We start from the raw sequence: 12,502 nt of genomic DNA on the forward strand, positions 1-12,502 counted from the left end.
TTTTTATACCAACCTATACTGAGGACCAAATTAGAGCATCTTCCACATTCTCTCTCTCTCTCTCTCTCTCTCTCTCTCTCTCTCTCTCTCTCTCTCTCTCTGTCTCTGTCTCTGTCTCTCTCTGTCTTCTGTCTCTCCCTCTGTCTCTCTGTCTGTCTCTCTCTGTGTGTGTCTCTGTCTCTCTCTCTCTCTCTGTCACTCTGTCTCTCTCTCTCTGGAAGTATATATTTCAAGTATGACCTCCTGCCTTCCTGTCATGACAAGCAACCCTGCTCTCTTCACTTCCTACAGCTGTTTGCCTACTGTAGTTACATCACCATTTTTTCTTAAATCCATATTTGAGCTTTGTATTGTTAAAGCCACATAGTATCATGCATTGATGAGTTAACAACTGCTTCGTTTTTGTTGTTATTTGAATTTTTAGCTAAATTTTCCCACCCACATCATAAAACAGTTTTCCAGAGCCATCTCTGATAGTTCATCTACCATGGTCCTATTCTGCAGCCGCTCCCACGCCCCTGTTGGCACACCTCCTTTCTAGCGGTTGCAAGGTTTCTTCTCCAATCCAGGCTAGTGGTGGCAGCTCCAGGAGGTACTCTCTGTGGTCACTGAGCTAAGTCCTTCCTGTCTTCCCACTCTGGACATCCCCTGAACATCCATCCTGCCCTGAATCTCTGTTTCTTGAATATCATCTCTTCTTCCTGGATTGGTCCCCTTGTCTTAGAGGACCAATTTCCACCCACCGACCTCCACCTTCCTGGCAGAGATGCAGGGAGATGATAAACTTCTAGGTACTTTGCACATGTGAAAGCATATTCATTTTACCTTCATCAGTTAGCATCCAGGTTTGGATTCCCAGATTGAAGAACATTTCCAGTCGATGGTATGACTATGCCAATGGATATTCCAGGCTCTAGTGTTACTGTTAAGAAAACTCAGGGTGCTATCCAATTCTTGAACACTGTTGCTCAAGGTCTTTCTGGGATTTTCAGCATCTTACCTTTATCCCTGCTACTCTGAAATTTCCTAAGATTATGCCTTGGTGTAAGTCTCTTCCACTCACCTCTTGAAGCAATGGGTTGGCCTTTCCATTGGAGACAGTGCCTCAGGACCCACCTCTCTGCTTTCCCTGGACCTGGACTCCAGCGCTTCGCTTGTCCTCTCTTCTGTCTCTTGGAGGTCACCCTGTTTTCTTGCTCATTCTCCTTTTCATGAGATCAATCTGATAATAACCTTTCAACCCCTGTACAGGAAAAAATCTTGAATAACAAGGAATGGGGGTAAAAAGACTCCAAAAATCATTTTTTCTTGTTTTTATTCATTTAAAGTATGCTTATAGAAAGAAATTATCCTTTCAAAATTAAATAAATATAAACATTACTGATTTCTCCTTTAGAGATTTTTTGTCTGTCTTTCTTCCTTTCATTTTTTTTTTCTAGACAGGGTTTCCGGTGCAGCCCTGGCTGTCCTGGAACTCACTCTGTAGACCAGGCTGGCCTCTAACTCAGAGATCTGCCTGCCTCTGCCTCCCAAGTCCTAGAATTAAAGGTGTGCACAACCACTGCCCAACTTTTTCTTTTCTTTCTTTTTTCTTTTCTTTCTTTTTTTAATTTATTTTTTAGCTTCATCTTGATGTTTCTTATTGGGGACTATCTATTTCTAATAACCATCCGGTCCTAATGCTAATTAGGAGCTTTTTACAAAAGGACATTCAGTATTGGCTGATTTCCAAAGTCCTCTGAGCAATTCTTTAGAGCCTCTAAACTGCGTCTCTCCATCATAGCCTAGCTGCTGCCGTGGGGTATACATGTGTGTTTCTCTTAATCCCAGTTTTCCATCTAGGCACTCAACTCTACAACCTTGATATATGGCCTCTAAGTTTTCCCCAGTGTCTCTGTCTTCCATAAACATCCTGTGGAGTTTATAAGGCCAGGACAGAGGCTGCTTACAGTGCTGACCTCCTGCTTTCATCAGTTTCCAGTCCCTTGTTCCAGAGTGCTCAGCATGTGGGACCTCAAGCTTGGTAGACTTTGGAACTCTAAGACAAAGTGCAACTTGCTTCTTGTGATAGATCCTTCAGCATTCCTGCATGATCTGTCCTTCCAAGGCATTTCCCATTCCTCTGTCACACTTCTGCCTCATGTATAGGTTGTATGTGCTGGATACTTTTAAACTGTGGGCTTGACACAACCTACAATCACCTTGGAAGAGTCTTCATGAGAAATCGTCAACATCAAGTTGGCCTGTGGGGGACTGTCTTGGTTGTTGAGGTGGGAAGACCCAGCTCACTGTGGGCAACACCATTCTCTACACAGAGGGGGTTCTGACTATATAACTGAAGAAATCTAGAAGCAAGCAGGCAGTGGATACATTCATTTCTCTCTGATCTTGACTGTAGATGTGAGGGTTTAAGTTCCTGCCTTGACTGCCCTACAATGGACTATAACATGGAATTAAATGCCAAAAATATTCTTCCTTCCCTAGGTTGTTTTTGGTCAGGGTGTTTTATCACAGCACCAGAAAGGTAACTGGATCAGCAGGGTTATAACTTCCCCTGCTCTTAGTAACTATGGAGTTTTTCGTGTTATTTGTGAGAAAGTTTCAGGAGCATCAGGAGCAGGGCAGAAATGTCTTTGTTACTCCATCTTATACCACAGTCTACACTGAGTAGACATTAAGTCCATCTCGAGTCTACATCTTTTAATCTGCACAACTCTTGCCATTACCAATAATGGGACTCAGGTCCAGAGGGGGTAAGTTCTCTGCCAATGTCAAAGTTGAGAGGTTTCTAAGAAACTGGATGGTAAACCCATGTTCTCTGTCTCTCTGTCTCTGTCTCTACCTGTCTCTGTCTCCTCTCTGTCTCTGTTTCTCTCTCTCTCCCCCCCTCTCTCTCTGCCTCTCAACAGGCTGAGATAAAGGGAAGGTGGTAAACTGTAGTCAAGCTTTAAGTAAAACACTCAGAGTCTGTGATAGTTTACATTGTCAAGTTGCCTTGGAAATAACTTTCAGGGCATACCTTGAAAGAATTTTCTAGATTAAGGGCATTGGAGAGGGGACCAACATTTCATGAGCCTGGTTTGCAGGCTGCATAAAAAGGAGAAAACCAGCTGAGTACTCTCAGCTTCCCAACTGCAGATGCAATGGAACCAGTGGCCTCAGGCTCCTTCTGTCAGGCCTTCCCCATCATGATGAACTTCTTGAGCTGTACACAGAAATAAATCCTTCCTTCCTTCCCTCCCTCTTTCCTTCCTTCCTTCCTTCCCTCCCTCCCTCCCTCCTTCCTTCCCTCCCTCCCTCCTTCCTTCCTTCCTTCCTTCCCTCCCTCCCTCCTTCCTTCCTTCCTTCCTTCCCTCCCTCCCTCCTTCCTTCCTTCCTTCCCTCCTTCCTTCCTTCCTTCCTTCCCTCCCTCCCTCCTTCCTTCCTTCCTTCCTTCCCTCCCTCCCTCCTTCCTTCCTTCCTTCCCTCCTTCCTTCCTTCCTTCCTTCCCTCCCTCCCTCCTTCCTTCCTTCCTTCCCTCCCTCCCTCCTTCCCTCCTTCCTTCCTTCCCTCCCTCCCTCCTTCCTTCCTTCCTTCCTTCCCTCCCTCCCTCCTTCCTTCCTTCCTTCCTTCCCTCCTTCCTTCCTTCCTTCCTTCCTTCCCTCCTTCCCTCCTTCCTTCCCTCCTTCCTTCCTTCCTTCCTTCCTTCCCTCCTTCCTTCCTTCCCTCCTTCCCTCCTTCCTTCCTTCCTTCCTTCCCTCCTTCCTTCCTTCCTTCCTTCCCTCCCTCCTTCCTTCCTTCCTTCCCTCCTTCCTTCCTTCCTTCCTTCCTTCCCTCCCTCCTTCCTTCCTTCCTTCCCTCCCTCCTTCCTTCCTTCCCTCCTTCCTTCCTTCCTTCCTTCCTTCCTTCCTTCCTTCCTTCTTTCCTTCAGTTGCTTTAGTCTATCATTTTGTTTCAGAAACCAGGAAGGTAATTAATATAGGGGGGCAGCCTGTTAACCAAGCACAGCAAGAAAAACAATATGAGAAGCAGAGGCCCAAAGAGTGACAGGAAACCCCAATTTAGACCATGGAGAAAGATAAGGTATCAGTCTTAAGGGAAACTGGAGGAGAAGCTACTTTTCCAGAATCCAAAGGAAAAGGTCAGTGAGTCTAGTGACATCATACTATGAGATCAAGAGAAATATTTCTTGTGGCTTAAGCCCATTCCAAGACACTGATGCCTTTCAGACAGGCAGAAGCCTGTCATTTCGTGTAGGACTAGAGTAGACTGTCTAATGTTCTTCAGACCCAGCTCTCTTTGTAGAGTTCAGCTCCCAGGTACCCAGCATGATTGATAAAAGAGCAATATGGAGGCAATAGTGGTGGTCCATCTATGTGCATGGATGAACAACCTCTGTTTAATTTTATTTTGATAGCAAGCATTAAAAGGATAGCCCGGGTTGGGGATTTAGCTCAGTGGTAGAGAGCTTGCCTAGCAAGTACAAGGCCCTGGGTTCGAGCCTCAGCTCAAAAAAAAAGGATAGCCCATGATTTCACTTCACAGACCAACTCTGGTTGGTAATAGCTGCTTGCAGCACCATCAGGAAAGTGATTCTTCAGCTCTCAAGGGCATAGCATGCTACAGTTGATTAGTGATGCCTGCCCATGGATGTAGACCTAGACAAACAATTCACATTGTCTCCTATTTCCACAAAGCATTCTCCATAGATGTCACCAGGAGTCTCTCCATGTTGTCATTCAGGTCATTGGTCAGAGTTGGACAAGACATAGTCAAGGACAGTGTCATCAGGTGCAGAGTTGAGACTGACCTCTAGGCTGACACCAGTGCATTATTACTGAATAGAGTTTGTCACATGTTAGGTTGATTTTTTGTTCCATTTATTTGAGTGTGAGTATGTGTATATATGCATATGTGTGTACATATGTGCACACATGTATGAAGATCAGAGGACAACTTCTAGGAGTCAGTTTTCTCCTTCTACTAACTGGGTTCCATGGATTGAAATCAGGTCATCAGGCTTGAAAACAAGACTAGCTGAGCCATCTTATCAGCCCTTAAGATTCATTTTGAAATCATGTCCTATGCCAATACCAAGTTCAAGAGAGACTTTCTGTAAAACTTCTACCTAGGACAGGCCATAGGAAAAAATATTCCTGTATTGATGGGGGAATGTCTTTCGGTATGCTGCAAATATGTGTTGCTCTGATTGGTTGATCAATAAAGCCATTTGGCCTATGGCAAGGCAGCTTAGAGGCAGATAGGAAATTCAATGAGAGAGACAGGAAGAAGGTGGGAAGAGCTACCCAAAGAGCAACATGTAATGGGACGCAGGTAAAGCCACGGAACATGTGGCAATACATAGATTAATAGTTATGGGATAATTTAAGATATAAGAGCTAGCTAGGAAAAGGCTTGAGCCATGTCCATGCAGTTATAATTAATATAAGCCTCTGTGTGTTTACTTGGGTCTGAGTGGCTGTGGACTGGGCGGGACAAAGACAAACTTTCAGCTACACTGTATAACGCCCATTGTAGGAATGTGGAATCTGACATGTTGGGGAATAACTGACTCATAGGAGAAACAAGATAAATGCTCAAGATTTTGACCCCTGAGGTTCCACGGGTAGATAGCAACCTTCCCAAGACCCCAGTCTGTGTCTGATGAAACGCCGAGACTCGTGGGAGGAAAATGAGCAGCAAAGCTTTCATAAGTCATAGCAAAATAAATGAATGGGCACAAGCATGTTCAAGCAGCTCTTAGCTTTATCATAAAATATAAACGTTCTAAATTAAGTGTCTTACTTTCTATCTTACCAAGAACAACAAAAACAAAAACCAGTCATGTTAGCTAAATACAGGTGCCTGTGTGGTCTTATGAAGAGGAGGGTGTGTCTGTGGTGTCTGCTACATGTGAGGGGGGCTATGCAGGTGAGTGTTGGTCAGTAGATGAGTCTGGTCTTGCTGTTTTCTGTCGGCCACCTGGTTGGAACCTTGGCTTTCCAAACTTCACACCAAGCTGTTGCAGAATCCAGTATTCCAGAATCTTTAGCCCTGATCCAAGGGCAAAGAGAGGTGGGGAGAGAGAAAGAAGTCTAAAAGCGTATTCCATTCCCACTGGCGGAGAAATAGGGGCTGTTCATCAGGGGGCCGCTGGACGGTGAGTTGAACCTGGAAGAGAAGGGAGATAGATGTAGATAGAGACTAAGTCTCCACTGTTCTGGAGAGACTGGAAGAAAATAATCTATTGATTTTGTGGCTGTCAAATGTTGGGACGCTGGGATGAGCTTGGAGGCTAAAAGCTTTAGTACCATACAAGGCTTTGGCTCTGGGCAAGTCAAACACAAACACAGTTGAAGGAAAATAAAGAGCTGCATCCTTTACTCTGTTGCTGCAGGGAGCTACTGGGAGCTCATAAAGATGATGTCTAGGGTCCATGCTGTCTCCATGAAGGGACCTGGGTCTGAGCACCTCACCTATAGCCCTGTGAGCACCTAGCTGCCTTAGTGGGGCAAATGCCTTAGGGAAGCCCACAACTTCGCAGAAAACAGAGCCTGTCCTGGCATCTGATCTCAGCCCGCACCAGTACAACTTCCCCACCCAGTAGCTTCCCCTCTCAGCCCCTTTACCTCAACACACCTCAGAGAAGTAACTTTGAGATACCACTGTGTGAGTGCCCACCATGTTACTCGACCCTCAGGGAAGAAGGACCAGAGATGATGTGTGCCTCTGCTTCAAAGAGCAGAAACCCACACACCTCCCTGATTTCTTTACTTAGCACACTTGTATGCATACTTCAAAATGGAGTTCAAAGGTCATCTCCTCCATGGAGCTTCCCCTGACCTCTTCAGGTGGGATTTATTGCAATGGCCTCACCCATCTCCTATCATACCTCAAATGGAAATAGAGCTTAATACAAATTGCCTCAGAGCAAACGGCTAGATTTAGTCTAATCCCAGGATTCTCAGCCACTTTTCAGTTGGGCAGATGCATATTACAAAAGAGAGTCACCTTCGAGACATTCTCCCATAAAAGGGAGAGACAAGTGTGTTAGAGGAGGAAGGGAGCGATGGAAGCGCACCACGGTGAGTGTGCAGCGGCTCCGGCTCCTTACAAGATCTGCAACTCCCTAACTGCTACGGTGTGCAGACCAGCTAAGGTTTGGGTGCTATTTCATTTTCTTTTCTCTAAACCAAGTTCCAGGACAGCAGCGATAGTACCTGGCTGCTTACTAACTCCATACTCAGCACCCAACCCAGGGTCTGCCAGCACATCCCTAATAGGCAAATTGCCTATTGTAAACACATATCTTTTCCTCTCTTCAAAACTATACTGAAAGGCCCCAAGAGATGGCTCAGCAATTAAGAGCTTTTGGATGTTCTTCCAGAGGAGCCAGGTCTGATTCTCAGCACCTACATGATGGCTCACAACCATCTATAACTCCAGTCCTGGGGGAGCTGGCACCCACATATATGCAGACAAAACACACATACCCATAAAGTGAAAAACAAAAATATAGAAAGCATTCTGGATTACAAATGATTGAAAACAATGGTAGCACTGTGTGTGCCTATTAACCTAGCACTTGGGAGGTGGATACAGGAAGATCATAAATGTGAGGCCCGTTCAGTCTCACCAGACCTTGCCTCCTAGAAACAAGGGCTGAGGCGTGCCTCAGTGGCAGAGTGTTTACCTAGCATGTGGAAGACCCTGGCTTTAATCCCTGGCACTGGAAGAAAAGAAGTGATGTTATTAAGATGCCCTGGATTTTGATCTTATTTACAAAATAAAAGCCGAAACAGTAACAAAGACTGTCAGTAACAAATTAACCCATGTTGTCCCTCATATCTGATCACTGCACCCCACGTCCCTAGCTTCTCTGGGTAGATCACTTGTAATCAGATCAACTGCCAAGGGTCCAGACAGCATGAACTCTGGAGCACTAGGAGGAGCAGCAGCATGTATGGACTACAGGTACCAGGGAGAAGGAAGAGGGAGGGGAGGAGGGAGGAGGGGCTACATCAGCTCCTAGCAGTGAAGCTCAACCTTCCTAACGCTGCAGCCCTTTAATACAGTTCCTCATGGTGTGATGACCCCCAACCACAGAGGGACTGAAGGGCTTTCCTTCTCCTCTTCTGAGAACATGGGGCCCTTGCTCCTGTCTCCCCCACTTCATCCCCTCTCACTTCTTGCTTCCATAAGATTATTTTCATTTCTACTTCATAACTGTGATTTTGCAACTGTTATGAGTCATAATGTAAATATCTGTGTTTTCTGTTGATCTTAGGTGACCCCTGTGAAAGGGTCATTTGACCCTCAAAGGGATTGTGACCCACAGGTTGAGAACCACTGTCCTAGTTGTGGTGCACATGCATCTTGATTTACTTGGGGCAGCTGATAGAATACTGTTTCCAGAGCAAGTAATACTCATGCCCCAGTAAATGCTCAAACTTATTATTTTATTGCTTGGAGAATAATTGTATAGTTGTCATTTCTGATGGGGTGTGCAAATCAACTGGGCAGAGGGACTGGAGAGCTTCCCTCCTCCTCTTCTGAGAACGTAGGGCCTTTGCTCTTGTCTATCCCTTTTCATCCCTTCACCTCTTGCTCCCTCTGCTTCTGATGACCCTACCTTGTCTTCCAGACCAAACTATCCATCAATGACCATGCATATATCTTCTCTTGCCTGATCCAGCCTCACTAGGTCTTGTTCAATCCTCAGTTGCATAACTTCCTTAACAGCTTTACTACCCAGAGTTCCAGAGTTCCCCATGTTGGCTCCTGTAGTACCCATCTCTCATTTCCCCACTCTGATCCTGGTGCCCAAGTGCTCTTTTGCAGAATCACTTTCTACACATGACTTCCATTTTTTTCCTGACTCCTCCATGGTACACACACACACACACACACACACACACACACACACACACACACACCTCATTAGAAGTTGCTTCTGAGATCTTTTCCTAGTCCCTTTGCCCCTTCCAGCCCTTCCACCAGGGCTGGGTCCTTGGGTCTCCTCCATATGCCTGCACTCCCTAGCGATTCATCTTGTTCCGAGCCTTCATCTGTCATCTATATTCTAATGACCCCCAAATTCATTGCCAGCCCCAACCTTGCTCCCAAGCTCCAGGCTCCTGTATCCACCTGTCTACCAACAGTTCTACTCATCTGTCTGTGATGATTTGAATGAGAAAGGCCTCCACCCATACTCTCAGGCATTTGAACACTCAGTCTCCAGTTGGTGGCACTGTTTGGGGAAGTTTAAAGAACTATTTTACTGAGGGGTGGGGCTTCGGGAGTGTAAGGCCTCTCCTGACATCTCCTTTGCTCTCTCTGATTCGTGCTGTAGTTCATCATGTGAGCTTTCAGCTTCCCGTTCCTGCCTCCATGCCTGCTGTTTATTGCCATGCCTCCCTTCCAAAATGGACCTGTATCCCTCTGGAACCCTAAGTCCAAAGAGCCTCTTCCTTCTCTAAGTTGCTTCTGGCCATGATGTTTTCTCACACTAAGAGAAAGTAACTGACATTGACAAGCAAGTTCAGTGTCCAAGACTGAACCCTTTATAAACAGCCTTGCCCTGGTCATTGTAACCTAAGCATTGGCTACCATTATTCATCTAGTGCACAACCATTATTCATCTAGTGCACAGAGCAGAAGCCTGGGACTTGTGCTCACCCCCAAACCTGTCTGCCCTCTTCCCTCGTCCTCATTCCACATACAACCATGGCCAAATCCCACTGGTTCTGCCAAAAAAAAAAAAAAGAACATCCTAGATCGATCGATTCACATGTCCATTTTCTCACAGGAGCCACCCTCCTCTACATCATCAGCATCCGTTTCATGAGCAGCTTGACCCTGCATCAGCCCTCACTCCCACTGCCCATTCTTCAAACCTTGGCCAACATGATCTGCTCTGTACAGGAAACGAGAGCATGCTATTCCACAGTTCAAAGATCTCCATGGCATTCTGCTGTTCACAAAACACTTACCATGCTGACCAGTCCTGACCTGTCCAGTCCTGCATCTCTGATTTCTATTCCACTCATTCTCATACTCCAGTCACTCAGGGGCCTTTGAATGTCTAGTCCTTCTGGGTAGAGTGCTTGTCTCTCATACACATGCATGACATTGGTTCAGGAAGCCTTCCTTGCCAGGAATGGTGTGATTCATGACTTAGTCCCGGTACACATAAGGCATGTGAGAGACAGGATGATGGCTACGAATTCAAAGCCAGCTATAGGTAGCATAGTGAGACCTTGTTTAAGGAAGGAGGAGAAGAAGAAAAAGAAGAAAAGAAGAAGCAGAAGAAAAAATAGGAGGAGGAAGAGGAAGGAAAAGGAGAAGAAGAAGAAGAAGAAGAAGAAGAAGAAGAAGAAGAAGAAGAAGAAGAAGAAGAAGAAGAAGAAGAAGAAGAAGAAGAAGAAGAAGGAAAGCTGAAGCCACCTCATCCTTTGGGCCTCTGCCCCCCCCCCCACACACACACACAGGCTGTGAGATTGTGAGAGAAGAAAAGCACTTTGTGTGTCTTGTTCACTCCAGTTCACATTGCCTTGGACAGTGCCAGGCACAAGAATTGCTCTAGCCAGTTTATTTTGTTTTGTTTGAGACAGGACCTCACCATGTAGCCCAGGCTGGCCTCAAACTCACAGAGATCTGCCTGCCTCTGCCTCCTGAGTGCTGGGGTTAAAGGCGTGCACCACCACCGCCCGGCCCTCATTCATTTTTTGTTTGCTTGCTTGTTTTGATACATGAACAAATCATCCTCTCTAGGGATCCAGGCTGGCACCTGTTTCTGGCCCCATCCTTCTGGTTTCCCCGGCTTCTTGAGGCATCGTCGTCCCCACTCACCACCTTTCCTTACTCATTGCTCTTCTGTGTCTCCAGTGCCTCCCACTCTTCTCTCTTCTCCTTTTTGCCTACTTCTTGGACTGCCCCTTCCTGCCCTCTTCCCCCGGCCCTTGTCACCCCAAAGACACAGACATCAGGCCTCTGCCCTTTGTGCTAACAACTCCCCGGCTCTCCAGACAGCCAGCATTCCAGTTTGTCCCCGTGAAGAGTCATGGATGGTAACACTGGGGTGATTGCCAGCTGAGGAGTGGTTCTCTGTGTCCCTCGGCAGCCTCATTCACTCTCACCTCCAGGAAAGCAATAGATAACCTCTTGTTGAGACTTCCAGACTACACCTTGTCTCCTGTTCTCTCCCCTAGGCCTGTGTGTTCACTCTGATGTGCACAGGCCCTTATTAGATCCCCAGGCTTAGCAGCCAAAAGCCTTTAATAATCTGTTCCCAACCTTCCTTTCCAATCCTATTTTCCACCTTTTCCAGGGACAAATCTAACACTTCAAACTATACACGCCTCCGTCACCAGGCCTCCAGTTTGCCTTGCCCCTCCTGGGCTTCAGGGATAGTTCAGCAGTAAGTCACTTGCCTAGCATGAGTAAGAACTTGGGTTCAATTCCTGGCACCTCAAAATCAAGAGCTCAAGGGGCATTTCAATGATTGCCTTGCTCCTTCCCACTGCAGGGCCTGACTCCCCCTGCCTAGATTGCCTCCTCTAGCCACTCACTCAGATCTCTGAGCCGGCAGAGATCCTGCCTCTGGCCACGTCACTTTCACCTTACCAGAGCATGTGCTGTGCCATCCTGTCAGTCCTCATTTGTCTTTTTCTTTTTCTTTATTTTTTTTAATGTGTATGTATGTGTGTCTGCATCAGCTTATATATGTCATACGTGTGGGGGTGCCCAGAGAGGCTAGAAGAGGCTGTTGGATCCCCTGGAACTAGAGTTGCAGGTGATTGTGAGCTGCTGATTGGTGAGTGCTGGGAACCAAACCTGAGTCCCCTGCAAGAACAGTAAGCTGGGCCATGTCTCCAGCCCAGCCCTCTACCTTTTGAAGGAAAGAAATACACCTTACTATCTATGAGTTCCCTATAGGCTAAGTTCACATTAACTCCATGAATTAACACAGTACTCTCTGGTGTGCATGGTAATAGTGGTGGGGGTTCAACGTGCTGTGCTGTACTCTACAAAATAAAAGGGAGGGAAGGAGGAGGGGAAGGAGGGGACAAAGAGAGAAGGAAGTAGAGGAGAAAGGAAAGACATAAAAAGAATTCATGGATATCATATTCAAATACTAACATCGACCACCTCTTGAACATTCTCTGAGCACCCCAGGCAATTAAATGATCTGAGAGTTCCAACTGCTAAGAAATCTGCTTGTCTTTGTTTCTCATAGTTTCCCCCAACAGATCTGACTATCAAAACCTCTTTGAAACATTGATCCTTTTCCACAAGATATTAGAGAAGATGCAAGATTCAAAGGGTGAGAGTCTGGGGTCATGCAGTGGGTCGGGTGGGAAAAGGGTGTCTGCTGGACAGAGTGGGCAGGGCAGGAATCAATGTCACCCTAGACAGTTTGATCCTCACTTAGAACCTGAGTTTTTCCAAGTGGGACACACATGCCTCATGATCTGCCTAGGATTCTGAGGTCCACAGGGGTAGTGTTGTGCCTCCTGCCTTG

At 46.3% G+C, this 12,502-nt stretch overlaps 1 protein-coding gene across 3 annotated transcripts in view; it reads right to left on the reverse strand.

Annotated features, from left to right (window-relative positions):
• Nucleotides 1-5,499: 5,499 nt before the first annotated feature.
• The window catches only part of C2H1orf94 (chromosome 2 C1orf94 homolog), a 42,766-nt gene continuing 35,763 nt past the window's right edge, over nt 5,500-12,502 (reverse strand). For all 3 annotated transcript variants that reach the window (XM_036179378.1, XM_036179380.1, XM_036179379.1), the window contains exon 7: nt 5,500-6,150. In XM_036179378.1, coding sequence (XP_036035271.1) covers nt 6,075-6,150 — 76 coding nt within the window. In that variant the 3' untranslated portion in view covers nt 5,500-6,074. The remainder of the gene's footprint in view (nt 6,151-12,502) is intronic.

This window comes from Onychomys torridus, chromosome 2 (assembly GCF_903995425.1).
Source record: "Onychomys torridus chromosome 2, mOncTor1.1, whole genome shotgun sequence".
In the NCBI taxonomy this organism is placed as follows: Eukaryota; Metazoa; Chordata; class Mammalia; order Rodentia; family Cricetidae; genus Onychomys; species Onychomys torridus.